Genomic DNA, 26,594 nt, shown 5'->3' with positions numbered 1-26,594 from the left:
AATTTTGGGATTCTGACCCACCCCCCAAAGGTGCTACTGACTCCCCAGAGAGGACAGTGTCTGGGCTCTACATATTATTGATGCCCTAGAGGCATTGAAGACAAGAGTCTGGGTCCTTCCAGGGGAAGTGTGTGTGGTCCTTTCCACAGCCTGGAAAGGCAGCTGACCCAGCGTGGCTTTCTCTGGGTTGCAGCGCCCTCTGGTGGCCCGGGGAGGCCTATCTAAGGGGAGCACCCCCCTGCCTGCCCAGAGTTCCCTCACTGTAGTGACAGAAGCACCTCCCGCCTGCTGGAGTTTCAGCTTCATTCATAAGAAGGGGACACTGAGTGGTCCTGGAGGTGGTGCAATGGATAAAGTATTGGACTCTCAAGCATGAGGTCCTGAGTTCAATCCCTGACAACACATGTACCAGAGTGATGTCTGGCTCTTTCTCCTCCTATTTTTCTGATTAATAAATAAATAAAATCTTAAAAAAAATGATACTGGGGCAGCTTGAATGTTCCTACTCATGACCACAGAATGTGAGCTCAGATCTAGAGGGATGCAGAGGTCACATAGGCTCCTAAGCTGAATATGGGCCCCAGACAAAATCAAACCGATGGGGTTTACAGTCAACAATATTTATACCCCTTCCCTATATTAGGGAGCTACTCTCTTCCCTGATCCAGCTTTCTGTCCCTTTTCCAGCCATGACATAACCTCCCCAGACAATAACTTGGATCCACCAGATTTCAGGTTCAGAGAAAATTTCAGGTTCAGAGAAAAAAACAAAACAAACAAACAAACAAAAACTAGTATAGCTACAGGCCCTTTGAAATATAATTAAAATATGCCTACTACCTATCTACAAAATGGAGGACCCCCCAACACTTCATCTGCACTATTCCAGCCATTAGGTCCATGACTGGTCAACAACTTGTTTGGCTTTGTATGTTAACTCTCTTTTCAGCCTCCAGGTTCCAGATGCTAGCAGGATGTGACCAGACTTCCCTGGACAGACAACCTCACCAATGTGTCCTGGAGCTCTGCTTCCCCAGAGCCCCACCCTACTAAGGAAAGACAGAGGCAGTCTGGGAGTATGGATCGACCTGTCAATGCCCATGTTCAGCGGGGAAGCAATTACAGAAGCCAGACCTTCAACCTTCTGCATCCCACAATGACCCTGGGTCCATACTCCCAGAGGGATAAAGAATAGGAAAGCTGTCAGGGGAGGGGAAGGGATTCAGAGATCTGGTGGTGGGAATTGTGTGGAGTTGTACCCCTTTTATCCTATGGTTTTGTTAATGTTTCCTTTTTTAAATAAAAAAAAATAATAAAAAAGGGGGACACTGAAATCCAGACTCCTTAGGTGCCAGGAGGCTTCACCAGGGACTGGCACACACTAAGTGGTCGTGCATGCTACCTAGAGACTCTGCGCCCGCTCCTTCTCCCCTCCCTTCCCACCTCTGCCCCATTCGGATCTCACTCCCCTTATCACCTCCTCCATGCTCACTACTGCTCACTACTCTCCAGCCTCGCTGCCTGTCTCCACACACACTGGCTTGTTCTGGCCTCAGGACTTTCACATTCACTCTGCCCCTGCCAGGAGCCCTGCCCCCATATTTAGTCCAGAATGGCTTCCTCCAATCCCTTTAAGTCTTGTGTGAAATATCACCTTTCTAGAGAGGCCTCCCCAAACCCACTACACCATCGCTCTCATTCTGTTTAGACTTCTCTAGAGCTTCATTATCCATCTGGGCTGAGGAGACAGCACAATGGTACAGCAAGAGACTTTCATGCTCGAGAGTCCAAGGGCCCAGGTTCAATTTCCCCAGCATCACCATGAGCCAGAACTGGATTAGAAAAGTTTAATAGTAAAAGGAATTTTCTCTGTCTTGTTACTACTGGTCTCCCTCTCCTCTCAGGACTGGTTCTTGACAGTGAATGGATTTCCTTCTCTGTTTCATTCCCACTGTTAAAATTCAACATCCCAGTGCTGCAGCCTCCTGGAAGCCCTCCCCTGTTCTGCATGACTCACTTGCTTGAGCATCTCCTGTTTGGTCTTGCTCAGCTCCTCATATTTGATCTTCCACTGGCTCAGCTCCCCTTCCAGCTTCTCAATGTTCCTGCTCAGTGCTAGCTTGTCCCTGCAGAGTAGAGGGGGACAGACATGGGGGGTGAGGCCACCCGGGGCCTTCTGCTCCGAGGCATCTTGTATAGCCTGCACCTGGCCAGTTCACGTCCAAAACCCTTGCGTTGGTGTTCAAAGTTTCCTTCCCCCCAAGGTGGCAGGCTCCCCTATTTTGCATTTCTCCTGGAACTGCACCCTCCACACCAGTGCAGATGTCCTGACTTTGGTACAGAATGGTGGCCTCAACCCAGATATGTGCCTCAGCTTTCTGAGTCCTGGGCTCATCTGTAAAATATGTCCCCTATTCTTGCTTGAGGGATTGTGGCTCAGTTTGAATGTGGGCTTATTATTATTTTTGCCCAATTAGATAAGTTGGAAAAACCAATCTGGTGAGGGCTGGGTGGTGGTGCACCTGGTTGAGCGTACACGTTACAATGTGCAAGGACCCAGGTTCAAGCCCCCAGTCCCCACCTATAGGGAGGAAAGCTTCACAAGTGGTGAAGCAGGGCTGCAGGTGTCTCTCTATCTCTCCCTTTCCATCTCCCTCTTCCTCTCAATTTCTGGCCGTCTCTATCCAATAGCACTAACACTGTCCCCTGAACAGAACCACTTGGCAGGGAGAAGACCGTGCTTTGCTCAGCACGTTACCAAGGCTTTCCACCTCTTCGGGACGCTCATAGCTGTGGTGATGCTGCCTGTGTGTCTGAATCACCAGCCCTGCATATCAGCACCTGCTGCGTTCCCAGTGTCCCAGGAGCTGACACTAAGGGTAAAGGCACACAAAGCGTTGTGAGCAGAGTGTGTCCACACAAGTATCTGCTGCTAAGTTATTGCCACTGTCTTTCCAGCAAAGGTGCCAGACTCTGACAAAGTCATGATTTCTTCTCGTGCAGCACCATCCACACATCTCACTAGCAATTCCTTTATCTCTCAGCTGGCAGAGTTGATTTCTTTATTACAATTACTATTATTATTACTATTATTATTATTATTTTAAACCTTTTAAAATATTTATTCCCCTAAGTATCTGATACCGTTTTCAGCCGATCTTGGATGGACCTTGAAAAAATCATGTTGAGTGAAATAAGTCAGAAACAGAAGGATGAATATGGGATGATCTCACTCTCAGGCCGAAGTTGAAAAACAAGATTAGAAAAGAAAACACAAGTCGAACCTGAAATGGAATTGGAGTATTACACCAAAGTAAAAGACTCTGGGGTGGGTGGGTAGGTGGGGAGAATACAGGTCCATGAAAAATGATGAATGAAATAGTGGGGGTTGTATTGCTAAATGGGAATCTGGGGAATGTTATGCATGTAAAAAAAAAAAAAAAGAAGTAGAAACGCAAAGCAGAAATTGACTGAGTTTGGAGTATGGCACCAAAGTAAGAAAGCAGAAGTATACTAGAGTTTGCAGTGAGTACCTCCCTAATACTTCCTCTCCACTTTTCTAAGCTTTGGGTCCATGATTGCTCAACAATTTGTTTGGCTTTGTATGTTAACTCTCTTTTCAGTCACCAGGTTCCAGGTGTCATCAGGATGCCGGCCAGACTTCCCTGGATTGAAGACACCACCAATGTGTCCTGGAGCTCAGCTTCCCCAGAGACACACCCTACTAGGGAAAGAGAGAGACAGACTGGGAGTATGGACCAACCAGTCAATGCCCATGTTCAGCGGGGAAGCAATTACAGAAGCCAGACCTTCTACCTTCTGCAACCCTCAACGACCCTGGGTCCATGCTCCCAGAGGGATAGAGAATGGGAAAGCTATCAGGGGAGGGGGTGGGATATGGAGATTGGGCGGTGGGAATTGTGTGGAGTTGTACCCCTCCTACCCTATGGTTTTGTTAATTAATCCTTTCTTAAATAAAAAAATTAAAAAAAAAATATTTATTCCCTTTTGTTGCTCTTGTTGTTTTATTGTTGCAGCTATTATTGTTATTGATGTCATCATTGTTGGATAGGACAGAGAGAAATGGAGAGAGGAGGGGAAGACAGAGAGGGAGAGAGAAAGATAAGACACCTGCAGACCTGCTTCACCACCTGTGAAGCGACCGGTATCCTTACGCTGGTCCTTGTGCTTTGCACCACGTGCGCTTAACCTGCTGCACTACCGCCCGACTCCCTTATTATTAGTAGTATCACGATTACTACAACTATTATTCTTCTCATCACCAGTGCTTCCCTGCTCCAGACTGATTAAATTTTTAAAAAATTATCTTTATTTATTTATTCAATAGAGACAGCCAGAAATTGAGAGGGAAGGTGGAGACAGAGGAGAGAGACAGAGAGACACCTGCAGCACTGCTTTACCACTTGCAAAGCTTTCCCCCTGCAGGTGGGGACCAGGAGCTCCAACCCAGATCTTTGCACATTGTAACATATCTGCTCAACCAGGTGTGCCACCACCTGGCCCCTGATTTTTTTTCCAGATAGAAAAAGAGGAAGAAAGAGACAATAGAGAGAGAGGGTGAAAGACACCACAGCACTGAAGCTTCCTTCAATCCTGTGGGGGCCAGGCTTGAACCTGGGGATTGTACACATGGCAAAGCAGCACACTATTGAGGTAAGTAGCCCTGGTTGATGATGCTGTGTGTGTGTGTGTGTGTTTTGTTTTGATCGAAATATATCAGCTCCCAGCTCTGGAGGCTACAGTCCATGCTCAAGGCACAGGTAGGGCTGGTTCCTTCTGAGACTGTTCCATTCTCTTCCCCAGCTCCTAGTGATTGCTGGTAAGCTTTGGTGTAATCTCCAAGGCGTTTTTTTTTTTTTAATTTAATTTAATTAAAAAAATTTTTTTTTAAAATTTGCCTGAATAACTCCACTGCTTCTGGCAGTCTTTTTTTTTTTTAATTTTTAAAAAACTTTATTCGTGATTTAATATGGATTTACAGAATTGCAAGATAACAGGGGTACAATACTGCACTGTTCCCACCACCAGAGTTCTGGATGCCTGTTCCCTCCATTGGAGCTATAGCAGTTCTCCTAAGGTTGCAGATATGAATGAATGATTATTTCTCTTTTTTTTTAAATTTTATTTATTTATGAGCAAGATAGGAGGAGAGAGAAAAAAAGAACCAGAAATCACACTGGCACATGTGCTGCCAGGGATCAAACTTGGGACTTCATGCTTGAGAATCCAAAGCTTTATCACTGCGCCACCTCCCGGACCACTGAATGATTATTTCTACAACTATGTGTCTATATTTGTATATAATTGTCCCCCCTTCTCCCCTCGGGTCCTACCTTCTCTTCCTTTCCAAGTCATACCTACACCTATTACTATACCGAAAAGTCCTTCCTTTTTTATTTTTAAAATATATATTTTTTAAATTAAAAAATTTATTATTATTTTTTATATTAGTTTTATTTATTTATTGGATGGAGACAGCCAGAAATTGAGAGGGGAGGGCAAGATAGATAGAAAAAGAAACAGAGAGACACCTGTAGCCCTGCTTCACCACTCATGAAGCTTTCCCCCTGCAAGTGGGGACCAGGGGCTCAAACCTGGGTCCTTTCGCACTGTAACACGTACGCTCAACCAGGTGTGCCACCACCTGGCCCCAAAATTTTTAAATTTCTTTCTTTATTATTGGACAGAAACAGAGATAAATTGAGAGGAGAGAGGGACAGAGAGACACCCACAGCCTTGCTTCACCACTCATGAAGCTTTTTCCCTGCAGGTGGGGACCAGGGGCTTGAACCTGGGTCCATGTGCACTGTAATGTGTGAACTTAACCAGGTACGCCACCTCCTGGCCCGTACATAATTTTTTAAAAGACTTAAAAAAAATTTTTTTTTCCCTTTTGCTGCCCTTGTTGTTTTGTTGTTGTAGTTATTGTTGTTGTTATTGATGTCATTGTTGGATAGGACAGAGAGAAATGGAGAGAGGAGGGGAAGACAGCAGTTCTCCTGTTCTTAGCAGTTCTTAGCGCCATGTGGTACACTTAACCCACTGTACTACCGCCCGGCCCCCTAAATGATCTTCATTTACTTATGGATAGAGACAGCCAGAAATCGAGAAGAAAGAGGGTAGTAGAGAAGGGAGAGAGACACCTGTAGCACTGCTTCACCACTCACAAAGCTTCCCCCTCACAGGTAGGGTCTGGGGGCTTGAAACCCAGTCCTTATGCATTAGGATACATGCACTCAACCAGGTACACCACCACCTGGCCCCTCACCAGAGCACTTTAAAAAATATTTTTATTTTACTTATTTATTCTGGATAGAGACAGAGAATTTGAGAAGGGAGGGGGTTACAGAGGGAAAGAGACAGACACCTGCACACCTGCTTCACCACCTGTGAAGCGACTCCCCTACAGGTGAGGAGCCGAGGGCTCGAACCGAGATCCTTACACCGGTCCTTGCACTTTGTGCCACCTGCGCTTAACCCACTGCGCTACCGCCCAGCTCCCACCAGAGCACTTTTAACTGTGGCTTACAATGGTGTTAGAGATTGAATCTGGGACCTCCAAGCCTCTGGCATGAAAGGCTGTTGTGCAACTGATGTGCTATCTCCCTAGATCCATAATCCTTTCTTAAAATCTAACACAATGGGCCAGGCAGTGGTACAGCCAGTAGAGTATACACATTACCATGCATAAGGACCCGGGTCCAAGCCCCTGGCTCGCACCTGCAGAGGAGGGAAGCTTTGTGAGCAATGGAGCAGTAGTACTACATGTCTCTCTTTCCATTTCTCTCACCCTCTAGTAATAAATGATCACCATGGGAACTGTGTGGAATTGTACCCCTTTTATCCTGTGGTCTTGCTGGTGTTTCCCTTTTATAAATAAAAATTATTTGGGGAGTCGGGCGGTAGCGCAGCAGGTTAAGCACACATGGCACAAAGCGCAAGGACCGGCGTAAGGATCCCAGTTCGAGCCCCCGGTTCCCCACCTGCAGGGGAGTCGGTTCACAGGCGGTGAAGCAGGTCTGCAGGTGTCTGTCTTTCTCTCCCCCTCTCTGTCTTCCCCTCCTCTCTCCATGTCTCTCTGTCCTATCCAACAACGACGACATCATCAACAACAACAACAACAACAACAACAATGATAAACAACAAGGGCAACAAAAGGAAAAAAATAGCCTCCAGGAGCAGTGGATTCGTAGTGCAGGCACCGAGCCCCAGCAATAACCCTGGAGACAAAAAAAAGATAATTAAAAAAAGAAAATATGAAAAAAGAAAAGTACTCCGGTGAATGGGAGAGGGGGGAGGGAGAGAGAGAGAGAGAGAAGAGGTTCTGAGTGTGGATAGGTTCTAGTATCTGTGTATTTACTTCTAATACATCAATCTACTTGGGGAAGCCCCCTGAGTGGTGTGGTGGTGCTGTGGCATCTCATTTTTTCTCTATCTCAGTAGCTGAAATAAAAAAATTAAAAAAAAATCTTCAGGGAGCTGTGGGAGCACACGTGTGAGGTTACTGTGGGTCAAAAAGAGAGGCTGGGTGGTGGTGCACCTGGTAGAGTGCACACATTCCTATGCACAAGGACCAGAGTTCAAGTCTCCGCCCTCATCTCCTTGAGAGGCTGCTTCTGCCACGTATTTCTCCACAGAGAAATTCCTATCACCTGCCCAAGCTGGTTTCCGCCCAGGAAGATCTACCTGCGAACAAGCCCTGGCCCTCTCAACTTACATTGAAAATGGATTCCAGAAGAATTTAAAGACGGGTGCTGTCTTTGTTGATCTCACAGCAGCCTATGACACGGTCTGGCACTGTGGTCTCCTAGTCAAGATCTCAAGATGCCTGCCTCCATGGGTGGCCAACACTCTATCGTTTCTTCTCCAAAACAGAAGATTCCAGGTGCATCTGGGTGACAAGTCTAGCAGATGGAGACTTGTCTCAAGTGGCCTCCCCCAGGGCTCTGTTCTGGCTCCTACGCTATTTAATATTTACATCAATGACCTCCCAGAAACTTCTTCAAGGAAGTTCATCTATGCCGATGACATCTGCTGTGCAACTCAGGCATCCAAGTTCGACATCCTCGAGGAAACACTCACGAAAGACATGTCTCTGACATCTGATTACTGTAAAAAATGGCGACTAATCCCTAGCACTGCAAAAATGATATCATCTGTTTTCCATCTACACCATGCCTCGACCTCGAGTGAGCTTAATGTGCAGCTTGGCGATACGAGAATCCGGCATGAAGCCCAGCCAGTCTATCTTGGCGTTACTATCGATCGCACTCTGTCATTTCACAAACATCTCATAAAAACTGCAGCAAAGGTGGGCGCGAGGAATAACATCATTGCAAGACTGGCCAGCTCCTCATGGGGCGCGAGCGCTTCCACACTACGATCATCATCTCTGGCATTATGCTATTCCACTGCAGAATACTGTGCCCCAGTATGGTTCCGTAGCCCCCATGTCCACTTGGTCGATTCCAAATTATATTCCTCCATGAGGATAATTTCTGGAACCACCCATTCCACCCCGGTTCCATGGCTGCCAGTTCTTAGCAACATCGCCCCGCCAGATATTCGTTGGGATGCGGCATCATCTAAGTTCATTTCCCACGTCTATGCTCGACCGGACCTGCCAATATACGCGGATATCTTCGCCCACCCTGTCCAACGCTTGATGTCTCGTCACCCAATCTGGTCCCCTATGCCTACACTGAACTTCTCTGTTCCAATCTCTTGGAAACAGAGTTGGCAGTCAGCTGAGGTAAAGAACAAACACCTCATCACAGACCCCTGCAAGCGTCAACCCGGCTTTGACCTAGCACGTTATGATTGGGCCCTCCTCAATCGCTATCGAACAGGCCATGGCCGGTGCCCCGCTATGTTCCATCGCTGGGGAGCCAGAGATGACCCGAACTGCCCCTGCGGCTCCAGACAGACTATGACCCACATAGTCAACGACTGCCACCTCTCCAGATTTAAAGGAGGTCTCGAAACTTTACATCAGGCTCAACCTGACGCTGTTGACTGGCTACGGAAGAAGGGCAAATGCTAGAAGAAGAAGAAGAATCTGCAGGGGGAAGTTTCTTGAGCAGTGGAGCAGTGCTGCAGTTATCTCCTCTTCTCTCTCTTCCTCTCTCTCTCTCTCTCTCTCTTTCTCTCACCCTCTATCGAAGAAAAAAAAAAAAAGAAAAAAAAATGGCCACTGTGAGTGGTAGAGTCATGTAGACACCAAGCTCCAGTGACAACCCTGGTGGCAAAACTCAATAAATCCTCCCTATCCATGCTTTCTTGCCCCTGGCTCTCTTACCACCTGCTCATTGATGATGTTTATAGTTTTGTCTGTTGCCCTGGTGTAACATAGGAACCTCAGTCTCTCCTTATACCCCACTGCCTCCCTGATGTATTTATTAGTCTCAACACATCCAAAACTTTCATTTTCAGTTGCAGCCCAGCAACCACCCAAGTCCTCCTTCCCTGTCTTTCCCTTTGTCTGCATCACTCTCTCTCCCACCAGAAGCAGGGGTTGGGGTCTTGTACGCCTAAATACAGGGCCTGACCCCAAACAGATGCTTTAAACACATACATATACATATGCAGTGTCGGAGACTTACACATGTGCTTGATTCCACTGCTCCAAAGCTGACTTTTTTTCTCCTTTCTATTTCAGACACAATGGAAGAGAGACAGACAGAAAGGTGGGGAGAGCATCACACTCCCAGATCTCAAATTGTATTATAGGGCCATTGTAATCAAAACTGCTTGGTACTGGAACATGACTAGACTCACTGACCAGTGGAATAGAATTGAGAGCCTGGAAGTAAGGCCCCACACCTATGGACATCTAATCTTTCACAAAGGTGCCCAAAGTATTACATGGGGAAAGCAGAGTCTCTTCAACAAATGGTGTTGGAAAAAAATGGGTTGAAACATGCAGAAGAATGAAACTGAACCACTGTATTTCACCAAATACAAAAGTAAATTCCAAGTGGATCAAGGACTTGGATGTTAGACCAGAAACTATCAGATACTTAGAGGAAAATATTGTCAGAACTCTTTTCCGCATAAATTTTAAAGACATCCTCCATGAAATGAATTCAATTACAAACAAGACTAAGGTAAGTATAAACCAGTGGGACTATATCAAATTAAAAAGCTTTTGCACAGCAAAAGAAACCACTACCCAAACCAAGAGATCTCTTACAGAATGGGAGAAGATCTTTACATGCCATACATCAGACAAGAGGCTAATAACCAAAATATATAAAGAGCTTGCCAAACTCAACAACAAGACAACAAATAACCCCATCCAAAAATGGGGAGAGGACATGGGCAGAATATTGACCACAGAAGAGATCCAAAAGGCCGGGAACACATGAAAAAATGCCCCAAGTCTTTGATTGTCAGAGAAATGCAAATAAAGACAACAACGAGATACCACTTCACTCCTATGAGAATGTCATACATTAGAAAAGGTAATTAAATGGGAATCTGGGGAATGTTATGCATGTACAAACTATTGTATTTACTGTTGAATGTAAAACATTAATTCCCCAATAAAGAAATAAATTATTTAAAAAAAAAGAAAAGGTAACAGCAACAAATGCTGGAGAGGTTGTGGGGTCAAAGGAACCCTCCTGCACTGCTGGTGGGAATGTCAATTGATCCAACCTCTCTGGAGAACAGTCTGGAGAACTCTCAGAAGGCTAGAAATGGACCTACCCTATGATCCTGCAATTTCTCTCCTGGGGATGTATCCTAAGGAACCCATCCAAAAAGGTCTTAGCAGCACAATTTGTAATAGCCAAAACCTGGAAGCAACCTAGGTGTCCAACAACAGATAAGTGGTTGAGCAAGTTGTGGTATATATACACAATGGAATACTACTCAGCTATTAAAAATGGTGACTTCACCATTTTCAGCTCATCTTAGATGGAGCTTGAAAAAAATTGTTAAGTGAAATAAGCCAGAAAGAAAGAGAAGGATGAATATGGCAGAAGTTGAAAAACAAGATCAGAAGAGAAAACACAAGTCGAACCTGAACTGGAATTGGCGTATTGCACCAAAGTAAAAGACTCTTGGGGTGGGTAGGTGGGGAGAATACAGGTCCAAAAAGGATGACAGAGGACCTAGTGGGGGTTGTATTATCATATGGAAAACTGGGAAATGTTATGCATGTACAAACTATTGTGTTTACTGTGAATGTAAAACATTAATTCCCCAAAGAAATTAAAATTTAAAGAAATTAAAAAAAAAAAGAAAGAAAGGTGGGGAGAGATATCAGAGGAGAGACACCGTAGCACTGCTCTACCATCTGTGGAGTCCTCCTGGCAGTTTTGCAAGGTGTCCCCTACTGGGTGAACTATCTCCCAACCCAATAAATATGGTTTGAATTTAAAAAAAGAGAAAAGAAAGACTGCTGCCCGGACGAAAGAGCAGAGGATAAAGGGGCAAACTCTCAAGCATAAGGTCCCAACTCCCTTCTTCTCTCCCTCCCATAAAGAAATGCAGCATCTGGGAGGTGTTTCAGAAGGATGAAACATTACATTCTCAAGCATGAGTTCGCTGGCATTGCTGTGTCTGTGATGCTCTGCTTCTCTCCTTGTTTTCATTAATATTTAAAAATAAATAAATAAAAGGAAATCTAAAGAAAAGAGCTTAAGGGTCTACCTGGTTAAGTACACATATTACAGTATGCAATGGCCTGGGTTCAAGTCCCTGGTCCCCACCTGCAGGGGTGAAGTAGGCTGCAGGTGTGTCTCTGTCTCTTTCCCTCTCTATCTTCCCCCTTCCTATCTTCTCTATCTTCCCCTTCCTTCTCAGTTTCTCTCTGTCTCTATCAAATAAAGAAATCAGGAAGTAGGGTGGTAGGGTGGTAGGTGGTAGCACAGCGGGTTAAGCGCAGGTGGCGCAAAACGCCCGTTCGAGCCCCGGGCTCCCCACTTGCAGGGGAGTCGCTTCATAGTCAGTGAAGCAGGTCTTCAGGTGTCTATCTTTCTCTCCCTCTCTTTGTCTTTCCCTCCTCTCTCCATTTCTCTCTGTTTTATCCAACAACGATGACACCAATAACAACAACAACAACAATAACTACAACAACAATAAAAAAACAACAAGGGCAACAGAAAGGAAATAAATAAATATTAAAAAAAAATCTAAAAAAAAAGAAATCAGTGAAGAAAAGAGCTTACTATGCTCTCATTGTATCCTAGTAAGTAATAGCAAATACGTAATTTGATTGATTGATTGATTTCCCGAGCACTGCTCAGCTCTGGCTTCTGGTGGTGCAGGAGATTGAAGCTGTGAATTCAGAGCTTCAGGCATGAACATTCTTTTGTATAACATTATGCTGTCTCTCCAGCTTACAGAGTAAATTAAATAAAACATTTTATTTATCTAGTTACTGGATAAGGGTAGAAATTGAGAGGGGAGGGTCAGACAGAGAGGGAGGAAGAGAAACACCTGCAGCACTGCCTCACTGCTTATGAAACTTTCTCCCTGTGGTAAGAACTGAGTGCTTGACCTTGGGCAATTAAGTAATTATTTTTAAAGGCTTTCCTTGGGTTCTCGGGTTGAACACAGCTATTGTGAAGTTCTGAGACTTGAGCCCAAACAAAACCTTTGGCAGGTCTCACCCTCTGTGACACTGAGGCCCACCCCCGGTCCCCGTGCCCCGTCTGGCCTCAGGACTCACTCTCGTTCCTTCAGCAGCACCTTCTGGGACTCGTCCAGCCGCAGCCGCAGGGCAGTCAGCTTGGAGGCTTCTTCCTCGGATGTGGATGTGTCCTCCCAGGATAGCCGGCTGCGATCCTGACGGCCTGAGCTGCCTCGTGAGGCCCCGGCCCCCACACCTCGAACTTCCCAGCAGCCCTCGGGGTCATCAGGTCTGCTCTTCAGCAGGGTCTCCAAGCAGGGTTCAAGCTCCTGTGGGAACAAGGCAAAGGCTGGGCCAGTGGCCACTGAGCCCTTTTCCACCAGACCTAGGGCCTGGGGTCAGCTTAGACCTGAGTCATCTGCTGCTGCTTTGCACTGCATCCCTGGAGAGAGAGGGACACAGCCTGCTTTGGGCCTTCCCTTTCACCTCCTGGAACCATACACAGCTCTGCCACTCAAGATGCTGGGTATAGGAAGTGAGTTCCCCGTCATGGGAAGTATGCAAACATATGGTGGGATTGATGTGATTGAATGCCAAAGCAGGCATTCTATTAACACAAAAGGGCTAGATCCTTTCAGAAGGAATCCCAGCTCCGAGATGCCACTGGCAGGTGCAAACACTAAGGCATGGGGAACGGAGTGATATGGTGACTTATTATTATTTTTTACTTATTTAATTTATTTTTTCCCTTTTGTTGCCCTTGTTGTTTTATTGTTGTAGTTATTATTGTTGTTGTTGTTGTTGGATAGGACAGAGAGAGAGGGGAAGACAGAGAGGAGGAGAGAGAGACAGACACCTGCAGACCTGCTTCACCGCCTGTGAAGCGACTCCCCTGCAGGTGGGGAGCCGGGGTTTGAACCGGGATCCTTATGCCGGTCTTTGTGCTTTGCGCCACCTGCGCTTAGCCCGCTGTACTACAGCCCGACTCCCCGATATGGTGACTTATGCCCAGTCAGGCAGCATGTTGGAGGAGAATCAACTCCCAGACAGAAAGCAGTTGGGGGGCTAACTCTATGCTGAATCCTTCCCTGCTACCCCCCTTCCCCTCTGCTCCTTCACACCACCCCATCCCTACTTGCCGCCCCCCCCCCCCCCCCCAGCTAGACTGCAAGCACCCATGGCTTCTGCTCCCCACTGGCTCCCTGGATGAGTCTGGGCCAGTCTCCAACCTGCCTGGCCCTTGCTTTCCCTGAGGATCCCCTTAGTAGCCTGATGCTGCCGCTCCGGTCTGACTGTTGGGGGTCTTGAATGGCACCTGGTGCAGAGCCCTATTCTTGCTGACAGGGGAACAGGGAGAGAAGGGAGTTATCTTGGATCACAAATGGAAAGTCCAAGGCAGGCACTGAGCGGCTGTGGTTTTGCATCAGAGCCATGGATACTAACTCCAGACACCAAGAGGGGCTCCAGCCACTAGGGGCAGCAATGTCTCAAAGTAGAGTGTGAGAGTGCATGCGCAAGTGCAAGCTCACGCAAACATTCTCTAGAGGTTGTGGGGTACTTAAGAATATTAACTGGAGTGGGTCGGGCGGTAGCACAGCGGGTTAAGAGCACGTGGCTCAAAACGCAAAGACTGGCGTGAGGATACAGATTCCAGCACCCGGCTCTCTGCAGGTGTCTATCTTTCTCTCCCCCTCTGTCTTCCCCTCCTCTCTCCATTTTTCTCTGTCCTATCCAAAAAACAGCAACATCAATGGCAACGATAATAATAACCACAACGGGGGAGTCAGGCGGTCGGTAGCGCAGTGGGTTAAGTGTACGTGGCGCGAAGCGCGGGGACCGGCATAAGGATCCCGGTTCGAGCCCCTGGCTCCCCAACTGTAGGGGAGTTGCTTTACAAGCGGTGAAGCAGGTTTGCAGGTGTCTGTCTTTCTCTCCCCTTCTCTGTCTTCCCCTCCTCTCTCCATTTTTGTCTGTGCTATCTAGCAACAAGGAAGACATGAATAACGACAACAATAACTACAACAACAATAAAAAACAATAATGGCAACAAAAGGAAAATAAATAAATATTTAAATAATAATAATAATAATAACCACAACAGCGATAAAAACAACCAGGGTAACAAAAGGGAAAAAATGGCCTCCAGGAGCAGTGGATTCGTGGTGCACCGAGCCCCATCAATAACCCTGGAGGAAAAAAAAACCAAAAAAAAAGAATATTAACTGGTAAGGCTGGGCAGTGGTGTATCAAGTTGAGTGCACACATTAGCATGTACAAGGAAGGACCCAGGTTTATGCCTCCTGTCCCCACTTGTGGGAGGGAAACTTCATGAGTGGAGAAGCAGTGTTGTAGGTGGTCTCTCTTTCTCCTTCTGTCTGCTCCTTTCAATTTCTCTTTGTCCTACCAAATAAATAGAATCTTATCTGGTAGAGTAAGCCCTACTGGGGATGGAACTGAGAGCAACTCAAGTCTGGACTTTGTCCATAGCTGACCTTCCAGGGCCAGCCTGCTGGTTTGGGGGGCTATCTTCTGTATCCACCATTAGTGCTGCAGCCACATTGAGCTCCACCATGGCTTCTGAAGTTCTCTAGGGTTCAACTACCCATAACTTCAGTCATCAGCTGGGAGGCCTGGGTCCTTTACCTGGATGCAGCCCCGTGTCCTCATCTATACAACACACACCTCCCGGGGTGGTAGCGAGAATGTTCTAGATAAGATGCCTGCAGAGTTCAGCACACTGTGCAGACTCCCACCTAGTGGTGGAGCTGTTATTACTGTGGTCTCCCAGTGTCCTTGGTGTGCAGGCCTCTGGGCAATGTAAAGCCTCTATCCCTAGAATACCTTCCTCTTTCTCTCTCCCTCTCCCTCTCTCTGTGTGTGGTGCTGGTGAGATAGCACAATGGTTTTGCATAAGACTCTCATGCTTGACGTTCCAAGGTCCCAGGTTCAATCCCTGGCAACCCCTTAAGCCAAAATGCTCTGTTTAAAAAAAAAAAAGGCCCTGGAGTCCTCTAATCCAATTTAACTGGAAGGAGAGACTGATCTACATTGCTATGAATAATTTCCTAGGTCCTACTTCTGCTCAAAAGGGTGCTTCCTTGGTTCTGTTGGATACTCATATGTAGGAATGGTTGGACCACCAGCAGTTGGGGCTCTTCTCCTTGGAGAAATCAAGAAAGTCAGTGACCCAGGGATCTGGGAGACAGGGCCCAGGCAGACTAAACATTCCCAGTGGGTCAGATTCTCACCATCCCCTAAATAACCAAGCACCCTATAAGCCTATAACCAATAGTTTATATAACCTGTGGGCCTTCTGTCCCCCAGCATTTTTTTTTTTTTTACTTTGGTGCAATACTCCAAACTCAGTCAAATTCTGCTTTGCATTTCCCTTTCTGTTCTTTTTTCTCAACTTCTGTTTATGAGTGGGATCATCCCATAATCAACTTTCTCTTTCTCACTTATCTCACTTAACACAATTCCTTCTAGCTCCATCTAAGATGGATGGGTCAGAGAAAGTATTCTATTGTGTATAATTTTTTAAACTTATCTTATTTATTTGATAGAGACAGACAGAAATCGAGAGGAAAGGGGGAATCCATAGAGAGGGTGAGAGAGAAAGGCAGACACCAGCAGCACTGCTTTACCACTCGCAAAGCTTTCCCCCTGCAAGTGGGGACCGGGAGCTTGAACCCAGGTCCTTGCGCAATGCAACATGTGCGCTCAACCACCTGCCCCCCCCACTGTGCATAAATGTCTTATAACCTATAGCCCTAGGCCCAAGCGCCGCTTCTGCACAGGTCAGTCGCCCCTCACACTTCCAGACCCTGCAAGGTAGTCAGTCCCGCCTCCCCCTGCCCCGCCCACCTCCGCACCTGGCTCTCGGACCCGGACCCCACGTCGCGCACCGGCTCCTGCTCGGGCTCGGGCGGGGTGTCGGCGGCGTCCTGGGAGCCCCGCAGGCGCGCCAGCTCGCGGCCCCGCGCCTCGCACTCGCCCTGCGCCTCCTGGCGCTCCCGCCGCGCGCCCGCCAGCTCCTTGGTGAGCGCGTCCAGGCGCTGGCGCAGCTGCCGCACCTCCTCGCGCGCGCGGTTGCGCTCGGCGCGCACCTTGCTCCATTTCTCCCGCCAGTTGGCCGTGCAGTCCGACCACCAGCGCATGGTCTTCTCCATCTGCGCCGCCCGCGCCCGCGCCTCCTCCAGCTCCCGCAGCCGCAGCTCCTCGCGGCTCTCCCAGTCCCCGTCGGCCAGCAGCGCGGGCGCGGGCGGCAGCGGCAGCGGCAGAGGCAGCGGCAAGGCGGGCGGCGGCCCCGGGGAAGGCGCGCCGCTAGGCGGTGTGGGCGGCAGCGAGTCTGCGGGGCCCATGCGCTCGGGAGATGGGCTGCCCAGGATGGTCAGGAGGCTGCCCTTGGACAGCTGTGGGGACTCGGCCAGCCGGGGGCTCGCTCCGTGGCTCATGGTGCGGCCTGGCTCGAACTCGCGGAGGGTGGAACTCAGGGACTCGTGGTCCGCCGGATCCTGCGGTGCATGATGGCCACCGCTGTGCACGGTTCTCCTGGGCACCGGGTGGAGGTTGTGCCTCAGACCTGTGGGAGAACCAAGCGTCATCAGGCTATGGTCATTGTCTACTTGTATCCATAAGATGGGTCATGGTGATGTATTGCACCAAGGTAAAAGAGTCTGGGGTGAGGGGGAGGGTTCAGGTCCTGGAACATGATGGCAGAGGAGGACCTAGTGGGGGTTAGATTGTTATGTGGAAAACAGAAATGTTAGTGGTCCGGGAGGTGGTGCAGTGGGTAAAGCATTGGACTCTCAAGCATGAGGTCCTGGGTTCAAGCCCTGGTAGCACATGTACCAGAGTGATGTCTGGTTCTTTCTCTCTCTCCTCTTATGTTTCTAATAAACAAATACAAAATCTTAAAGGGGGTCCGGGCGGGTAGCACAGCGGGTTAAGCTCACGTGGCTGCAAAGCGCAGGGACTGGCGTAAGGATCCCAGTTCCAGCCCCCGGCTCCCCACCTGCAGGGGAGTCGCTTCACAGGCAGTGAAGCAGGTCTGCAGGTATTTTTCTCTCCACCTCTCTGTCTTCCCCTCCTCTTTCAGTTTCTCTCGGACCTATCCAACAACAACGACAATAATATTAACAACAACAATAGACAACAAGGGCAACAAAAGGGAAAAAATGGCCTCCAGGAGCAGTGGATTCGTAGTGCAGGTACCGAGCCCCAGCAATAACCCTGGAGGCAAAAAAAAAAAAAAACTTAAAAGAACCCTTGATGTCACACATGTACAAACTACTGTTTTTACTGTCGACTGTAAGCCACTAATTCCCCAATAAAAAGAGAGAGGAGAAAAAAAGATGAGTCATGGGAAGGGACTGAGTAATACTGGAGTTGAGGTACAGCGAGGCTGAGGCTGGAAGGGTGAGCTAAGGGCTTGCTAGTGCTTCCTCACTGGTCAGAACCTTGCAGGAGTGGTGGCTGATGCAACCTTGATCTACTGCCCTTGACCTAACGGTTCCATCTCACACATTGGGAGTCTCTGCTTCTCTCCCATTCATTCTAAAGCCTAAAGAAGCATCCCTGGAGTTGGTCCCGCCTCTTACTGCACTGGCCTATTCTCATCCTTAACATTGATCTGAGATATTACCTCCCCTTAGAAGACTTCCAAGACTACGTTAGGTCAGGTGGTCAGCCTTCTACCCATGTTCCTTCCCATCATTACACTAGCTGACCTTGCTGTACCATTTGTCTGGATTGTATGGGGATGTAGCTCAGGGGTAGAGCAAACAGGTTCAATTCCCAGCATCAAGAAAACCAAACCAAAAAAAAAAAAAAAAAAAGAAGACTTTTATGTATCTGAGTTTCTTTTTTTCTTATAAAAAGTTTTTAAAATATTTACTCCCTTTTGTTGCCCTTGTTGTTTTATTGTTGTAGTTATTATTGTTGTTATTGATGTCACTGTTGTTGGATAGGACAGAGAGAAATGGAGAGAGAAGGGGAAACAGAGAGGAGGAAAAAAGACACCTGCAGACCTGCTTCACCACTTGTGAAGTGACTCCCCTGCAGGTGGGGAGCTGGGGGCTCGAACCGGGATCCTTACGTGGGTCCTTGTGCTTTGCGCTATCTGCATTTAACCCGATGCACTACTGCCCGGCTCCCTATGTATCTGAATTTCTATGTGCTCTCTATTCTCACCCCAGCTTGAGTTTGTGGGTGGAAGGCAAGGCTGGCTCTGGCAACTGCTTTAGTTCCAGCATATGTTGACACAGAGACTGTGACATTTATTAGCTTCAAGGCAGGTACCTAGGGCCTTATGAGCACTCTCTCATTTATTTCTCTCAGTCAGCTTGAGGAATTATTTTCTCTCCAGGCAGTACCAGCCCCAGTCACCTCCACCTCTCTGTCTACCCTATTATTCTGTGGTGCTGGGGCCTGGTGTATGCAAGAGTCCATGGCTCCAGGGATGAATCTCATATTCTTAATTTTATTTTCAGAGATTTATTTCAATTACATAATTAATTTCAACAGAACAGAGAAATTGAGGGGAGGGGAAAATAGAGAGACACTGGCAGCACTGCTTCACCACTCATAAAGCTTCCCCCCTGCAGGTGGCAGATTTAGTTCTTTATTAACATGCGGGGGGGGGGGAAGGTGTGGAGAGAACCAGAGCATCACTCTGGCACATGCAATGCTGGGGATCAAACCCAGGACCTCATTTTCTCAATCCAACACTCCAGCCAGTACACCACCTTCTGGGTCATTCATTCTGAGAGAAAGTGATAGAGACGTGAAGGAAACGTAGAGATACCACAGCATTACTTTACTCTCCATGGAGCTTCCCCTAGCACTCTCATATGCTGCTGGGGCTCACACCTGGGACCTTCTGTGTGGTAAGGCATGCACATTACTAGGTGAGCTGGCTCTCTTAAAATAGAAATCATGGGGCTGGGCAGTGGGACACCTGGTAGAGTGTACACATTACTATGTGCAAAGATCCAGGTTCAAGCCCCCGGTCTCCACCTACAAAGGGAGAGCTTCACTTCTGTAATTGCTTCCCCGCTGAACATGGGCGTTGACTGGTCGGTCCATACTCCCAAGGTTTTTTGTTTTTTTTTTTTAAGAATATATTTATTTATGAGAAAGATAGGTAGAGAGAGAAAGAACCAGACATCACTCTGGCACATGTGCTGCCAGGGATTGAACTCAGGACCTCATGCTTGAGAATCCAGTGCTTTATCCACTGCGCCACCTCCTGGACCACCCCTCTCAAGTTTTGTCTCTATCCAAAGTAAATAAATAAAAGACAAAAATAAAAATGAAAACCTTTGTGTGTGTGTGTTATTTTAAAAATTATTTATTTATTTATTCCCTTTTGTTGCTCTTGTTGTTTTATTGTTGTAGTTATTATTGTTGTCATTGTTAGATATGAGAGAGAAATGGAGAGAGGAGGGGAAGACAGAGAGGGGGAGAGAAAGACCTGCAGACCTGCTTCACTGCTTGTGAAGCGACCCCCCTGCAGGTGGGGAGCCGGGGACTTGAACCGGGATCCCTCTGCCGGTCCTTGCACTTTGAGCCACCTGCACTTAACCCGCTGCACTATCTGACTCCCATGTGTGTGTTACTGGGGAATGAACCCAGAGATAATTCTTTTTTCATTTTTAATTTCTTCTTCTCCCCTTTACTAGACAATGGGCATATGAGAGACAGAAGGGAGAGGAGAGACACCACAGTGCACCCCTCCCATCCATGGTGCTCCATGTGGGGCTGGGGGTGGAACTGGGTCTCACACATGGTAAGGGGGGGGAGACTCCTGGCAGCTCTGCCTGCCCCTGCTTTGCTGGCCTGCTCAGGGCACTGTGCACTACTGTGTGGGCCAGGGTGTGGTCAAATTCACCATCGCCGGTGCCTGCTGCCCAGTGCTCCCAGCCTCCCCACTGCTTTTCTGCATTTCTCATTCCTCCTGTCTATGAGCTGATTTCTGTCTACCAGCCAACCAGGCACCAGCCCTAGGCCCAGTCTTGCCACCGCCTCGTATAGCTGCTGTCCCTTCTTGGGGTATTTCTCCACTACCAGAGTGGGGTGCTCAGAGAGAGGCCAGTGAGTCTTAATCAGAGGGTCCTTCAGAGTCACCTGGTCCCTCACTTGCAACACCGTTCCTGGGCCCCAGTCCTCTGGGGTGTGTGTGTTTGGTAGGTGAAGTGGGGAACATACACTTTAACAGTCCCTGTTCGGGACATCTCAGAATCTGCCACCCAGAGTTCCGTGCATACAGACATATATGTCCCAGCCCTGACAAAATTTGCACAAAGTTGCATGCCTCAACACAGCCATTTTACATCTTGCTCCCCGAGGGCTCCCCTGGTGGGCCAAGCACCCCCTTTCTGACACCTCTGTGCAAGGAGGGAGCTGTGTGCTCAGACATCTGTGTTCACGCAGGCACACAGGCAACCCCCCCCTTCACAAACAGACATAGTGTATGCGAGCACAGGCAGAGACCGACTGTACACACACCTGCATGGTTACCTGCAGACAGAGTCACAGACACATCTGCAGACACAACCCAACACAGACAGATACACACGGAGGCACAGAGAGAACCATCCTCACCCCTAAAATGGGTAGACACACACTCATACACACACACACACACACACACACACACACACACACACAGTCTGCTCACATGCACGCACTCCTTCTCTCCCCATTTTCCTGGCTCAGCTCCACGCCAAGAAGCTCTTGGAAAAGAAAAACAATGCAGGAGGAGGCTGTGGGGGAAGGGAGGCAGGAAGTCGGAGCCTAGCAGCCCAAGCTATTTGGTGGATGTTGGTGGTGAGGGGATTCTGGGGTGTGTCCCAGAATCCTGTCCCTTGAAGCCCTGTCCCTTGAAGCCCTCCAGTAGCCCTTGAGCTGAGAGGTTCTTAAGGAGGGGGCCACAGCCACATCTTCTGGGATCTGCCAGGCCTGGTGCAGGGCTCAGCTGAGAGAGGAGGCTGCTCCTTCCAGGAATCTCAAGTGTGTGGTGCTGGGGACTATGGGCACCAGCCAGGCTCCTAATGGCTTCCAGCCGCCCACGCTAAGGCAGGGGTGGGGGGTTCCAGAGACAGATCCTGTTTGCCTTCAGACTGGCCCAGACCCTTCTGGGGGCTCTGATTAGCTGTCCTGCCCTCCCCCTGCAGGCCCAAGGCCCCTGGGGGGAGGGTGTCCTCAGGCTGATTTTCTGGAGAAGTTCTGTGTCCAGTCCCAGGAATCCTGCACATCCACAAAGTCTCTTGAGGGCTGCCAGAGCCTGCCTAGCAATATCCCCTTACCTCCAGGCCCCTGACATTACCATTACACCACACACACACACACACACACACACACACACACACACACACGCGCGCGCGCCCTGGCCCTGGTCACAGACACACTCACCAGAGTCAGAGGCATCAAGGGGCTAAGTCTGCAGTTCTAGAAAGACAGGCTCCAGCTGCCCAGCTCAGTGCTTTTTTCCCAGGGTGCTGTGCACGTAGGCATGTGTGTGTGTATGTGTACGTTGGCCTACTGACTTCTCTCAGGGTGTCATCAACCCCCAAGAAGCAGGTCCTGGTGGGACTAGTCATCACAGCCTCCAAAGGCACCCCCCCCTTCTGCTTCCCACCAGTCAGGCAGGCAGGTCTATTCCTGCTTCTCTATTCCTCAGGTTTCTGCTAGGTTTCCTCAGGTTTCCACATTTGGAGGGCCCTCTTCTGACTCTGAAACCCCCACCCACCCTTCCAGCTCTGCTCCATGACATCCAGGAAATGCTTTGATCTTCCCAACCCCACCTCCCAGCCCTCCTGCCTGGAGAACTCAGTCCTGTATCCTTCCAACAGCCCCATCTGGCCAGCTGCTTTCTCACTGCAGCCGGAAGTCCCCTTACCTTGGTGACATGTCCCCCACCCCAATCCTACACCTCCTGAGCCTCAAGGGCAGACTTGGACACAAGATTTGCTCCAAGTGGGCTGGTGGAACAGGAGCAGCATGATGAACCCAGCATCCCCTTAGCTTCGCAGCAGAGCTGAGCCAGACTCCAGAGCATTAAGTTCTGATTCCATAGCTATTTCCCTGCTCTGGGACTGCAGCTGGCCCTCTTGATGCCTGAAACAAGAATGCTGTGACCTTCTATTGGCCCCAGGCTAAGCACTCATCATTCCTCCTACACATCTCTCAGGACCACTCTGAATTTCTCCTCCTCTGGGAAACCTTAGCTGATCTCTTTGCATGAAGTGTGCCAGTGAGTCCCCAAGCACTGGCACCTCCCTGTTCCTCAGCAGTGGGCCTACCATGGAGGCCACAAGAACATCTTGAGTTCGCAGGCTCTCAGAACATGGCCCAGGACATTGATGCAGCTTAAATGTCAAGATGACTGGTGGATGGAAGACAGGCAGATGGCACTGTCTGAGGCCTTCCTGTGACCAGGGGGAGCTGAGCCATCCTAGGGGTCAGGAATCAGCTCATGGCCCACTCTGAGCCAAGAAGGCACAAGAGCCTGTCTGTGGCCAGTGTCAGTCAGAGGTTATCTCTCACCCAGGTTTAGCAGCAGGCTCCTTTCCTGAGAGGGCTAGGAGGCCACAGGGGACGGTGCTGGGTTCTGCCCTTAGCATGTTTACACAAGCTTTTCAATGCCCGCTGAGAGCAGTAAGCAGTGCCAAGGCTTGGATAGGGAACAGCTAGGGAGCTTGGGGGGTGTCTGGTGACTCTATTCTTCCCCCCAGCTCCCCAACCCCCTATATTCAACCAGGACCTTCCAGGTGGGGCTCTAGGGGTGGCCTTCAGCCACAGGACTGGCTGTGGGCAGAGAGTAGAGCCGGCAGGAAACCGCAGAGGCCAGCCTGATTGAATAAGTACAGGCTTCAGGCTGGCCAGTCCGCAAACTTCGGGCACTTGTCCCTCTGACCTGCTGCCTGAGCTGCAGCCACTGGACTTTCAGGACTGGGAGGGGGTTCAGACCTGGGCCTCCAGGCTGGACCTGAACCTGGGGGGACACCCTTGGCCTGTTCACTCATAGCTGAGTAAAGAAGCCACAAAGACCTCCCCAATTATCGATTAGAACTCCTTTCCTAGCTCTGGAGACCTAACCCAGGTCTTCACACATGCAAATTCAGTACTCTACTCATTGAACCACATGTGAGTGAGTAGGGAGGAATGCTAGAACTTTATCAGTGAGCCAAGAGAGGCCCAAGGCAACATCTACATGCACAGAGATTGGACGGCAAAGTAGGGGGTGCAGGTGGGCCAAAGGCGAGGGCTGGAGTGCTGGGGTTTGATTTGATGACTCTGGGTTATGATTACTCGAGGGGTACCTATCTACACGACGGGGTCCTCAGGCATCTGCCCAGTGGTCAAGGACGGGAAAGGGAGGGAGCCCTTCAGGGGTCTGATCTCAGCCTAGAATCTCACTGGCTCCTGCAAGCAGACATCCCACTGGTCCCAGATCTGCCACTGCTGTGAAACCTGCGCTTTCCTGCTCTCTCTGGTCATGAGTGGGGAGGGCCTATTCCGAAAACTGCTAAGCGAGCAGGCAGAACTTGAGCGGATCTGAACCAACCCAAAGCCCCATACAACCCCCAGTAAAGACAGATAAACTGTAGTCCGGGGTGCGGATGGGGATACTGGATAGCTGTATCAGGACGGACAACTGAGCTTTCTTCTTTCCTCGCACTGAGCCATTCTCCACCTGCCCCATCTTGCGGGACTCAGCTGTCGGTCCTCCCGGACCGAGTCACTGGAGTCCTTACGTCTTTGCCCCCTCCCCAGACACTCAGGTTCTGCAGGCCGCCAGGCTCTCCCTAGCGGTGGGCGCGGGAATCTCTCCTCTCTGCCCTGCCCACCCACTACGCGGACCCCTATTGGCGGACGCCGCGGGTCTAAGGCGGTGGTGCCGCGGTCAGATTGGCTGGCGCAGCCCGTCCATCCCGCGCTCACCATGGTGACCACCTAGGGTCTCCCGGGAGAGTTCCAAATTCCTCCCCCGCCCGTCGCCCCCCTCCTGTCGGGCGGGCTGCATTCCGGAAGCGGCCCTGCCCTCCCCCACAGCCCAGGCTGCCCTTCAACACCCGAAAACTGCAGTCCTGGGAGATGGAGGCTGGGGGAGGTCAGAGAGGGAACTCAAAAGTTCTGTGAAGTTTGGGGGTCCCCTTTTTGCGAGCACGCCCCCAAGTTAACCCCCTTTCCTTTCGAGCAAAGTTAGCGGCTCCGAGGAGGGTCCCCGGGGCGCAGTGCCTTTTCGCCCCCCACCTCGCCCCCTGAGCTGCAGTCCCCGCTCACCTCGGCCGGGACCCGCAGACTCCAGATGTCCTACCCGCCGCGCCTGGACGGAGCGGGCACGGGGCTGGCTGCGGCGGCCGCCGGCTGGGCCGAGGGCGGCGGAGTCTCCACCCTCCGGGGCGAGGGGCGGGCGAGCAGACGGGCGGGGGCGGCGGCCCGGGGGACTCGGGCGCTCCGCGTGGCCGGGCCGGGCCGGGCGGCGGGAGCTGCTGGAGAGCGGGCCGGGTCGGATAGAGGCTCCACCCCCGCGTGGGGGGCTTCGGGTGGGGAGACCGGAGACCGGGGGGCCCCTCGGGGCTCGGCTTTCCCGCCTCGAGTCTCCCGTGCGCCCTGCGTGTACAAGTGGCAGCGCTTGGCGCGGGCACAGCACATGACCACTTCTGGGAACCCCCTTTTTGCTCCCCGATGCCAAGCCTGCCACCGAGCGGGGAGAGGCACCAGGTCTATATGTTCCCGGGACTCAGTTTCCCCTTTGTACCACAAAAGGCGGGGCCAAAGGCACCCCACTCGTTTGGAGCAGGAGTGGTGGGGCAGTTAGTGACCTGCTCTGAGATGGTGCCCCTTGCCAGAGGACAGGGACCGAGTCCTGGGGTCTCGGGAGTCCCTCGGGCAATTATGGGAGACCAGCTTCCCTCCCCTCGAGGGGGGCAATTATGGTAAGAGCCTGCACTCAGCTGCTTCCGGACCTTCTCTCTTGGGAGTTGGGGGCTGTCTGCGGTTTGGGGAGGGGGCAAAACCGGTGCTGGCATGGCCTCCGCTGACCACATCCTGTAAGCTAGGAGGGCTGCCTGAGGTGAAGTCATCTCAAAAGAAGAGAAAGCATTCACAGAAACCAGCAGCATTGGACTCGATCTCAGAAAAGGAACCGAAAATGAAGATAAGTTAATCAGAGTCCACGGGCAACACAATTGAGATTTTGATTGCAGTCATGCACATGTTAGGCCAGGAGTTACCTCGCCCTGTAGAACTTATGGGAGGAACTTGGTTCAAACACCAAGTTCAAACACCAAACACCACCTGTGTGTCTGCACCCGGGGAAGCTCCACAGATGGTCGAGGAGTGTTGTGGTGTCTGTTATGCCAAGTCTCTCTTTCTCCACCTCTTCCGAATTAAAAAAAAAGATAAGTCAACTGTGGAATTGCAGATGCAAGAGGATTCACCCCCCCCCACACACACATCAACACCCCCAACTCATGCACTCCAAATCAGGTACAGGTTAGAAATGAAAATTTGGCTCAACAAGACTGGTCTCTGCTTACTGTGCTTCAGAGATCTGTGGTTCAAATAGCAGCTATTCAGAAGACTACACTCCCATTTGAAAAAAAACAAAAGTTACTTAGCAGTGAGAGAGAGTGAACCAGAGTAGCACTCTGCACATGTAATGCCAGGGATCAAACTCATGACTTCATGCTTCCGAGTTCAGCGCTTTAGCTGCGATGCCATCTCCCAGGCTGTTCACATCCTTGTTCTTAAAGCTGTGGGAAATGCTCATGGAATCCTTTGGTTCAGATTTACCCAGTAGGTAATAAGAACTGGGGAGAGAGCATATAGGTTATGCAAAAATACTTTTTTTTTGCCTCCAGGGTTATTGCTGGGGCTCTGTGCATGCACTACGAATCTACTGCTCCTGGAGGCCATTCTTTCCTTTCTGTTGCCCTTGTTGTCCACCGGTGTTGTTACTATCATTGTCGTCGTCGTCGTTTGA

The 26,594-nt window shown here is 49.8% G+C and overlaps 1 protein-coding gene and 1 long non-coding RNA gene across 4 annotated transcripts in view; one reads left to right on the top strand and one right to left on the bottom strand.

The window, feature by feature from the left end:
* Positions 1-10,482, top strand: part of LOC132536768 (uncharacterized) — a 30,718-nt gene extending 20,236 nt beyond the window's left edge. The window contains exons 2-3 of the long non-coding RNA XR_009548290.1: positions 4,563-4,674; positions 9,680-10,482. This is a non-coding gene — a long non-coding RNA (uncharacterized LOC132536768). The remainder of the gene's footprint in view (positions 1-4,562; positions 4,675-9,679) is intronic.
* Positions 1-25,053, bottom strand: part of CCDC102A (coiled-coil domain containing 102A) — a 39,409-nt gene extending 14,356 nt beyond the window's left edge. The window contains exons 1-4 of one of the 3 annotated variants that reach the window (XM_060185490.1): positions 24,890-25,053; positions 16,474-17,183; positions 12,701-12,930; positions 2,018-2,126 (exon numbers count right to left, since the gene is read on the bottom strand). In XM_060185490.1, the coding sequence (XP_060041473.1) occupies positions 2,018-2,126; positions 12,701-12,930; positions 16,474-17,055 (921 nt within the window). In that variant the 5' untranslated portion in view covers positions 17,056-17,183; positions 24,890-25,053. The remainder of the gene's footprint in view (positions 1-2,017; positions 2,127-12,700; positions 12,931-16,473; positions 17,184-24,889) is intronic. The other 2 variants (XM_007520097.3, XM_060185489.1) reach the window with 2 other exon arrangements.
* Between the last annotated feature and the right edge of the window lie 1,541 nt (positions 25,054-26,594).

This window comes from Erinaceus europaeus, chromosome 2 (genome assembly GCF_950295315.1).
Source record: "Erinaceus europaeus chromosome 2, mEriEur2.1, whole genome shotgun sequence".
Classification (NCBI taxonomy): domain Eukaryota; kingdom Metazoa; phylum Chordata; class Mammalia; order Eulipotyphla; family Erinaceidae; genus Erinaceus; species Erinaceus europaeus.
The sequence above is the reverse complement of the archived record's forward strand: the minus strand, read 5'-3'. Positions and strand labels throughout refer to the sequence as shown.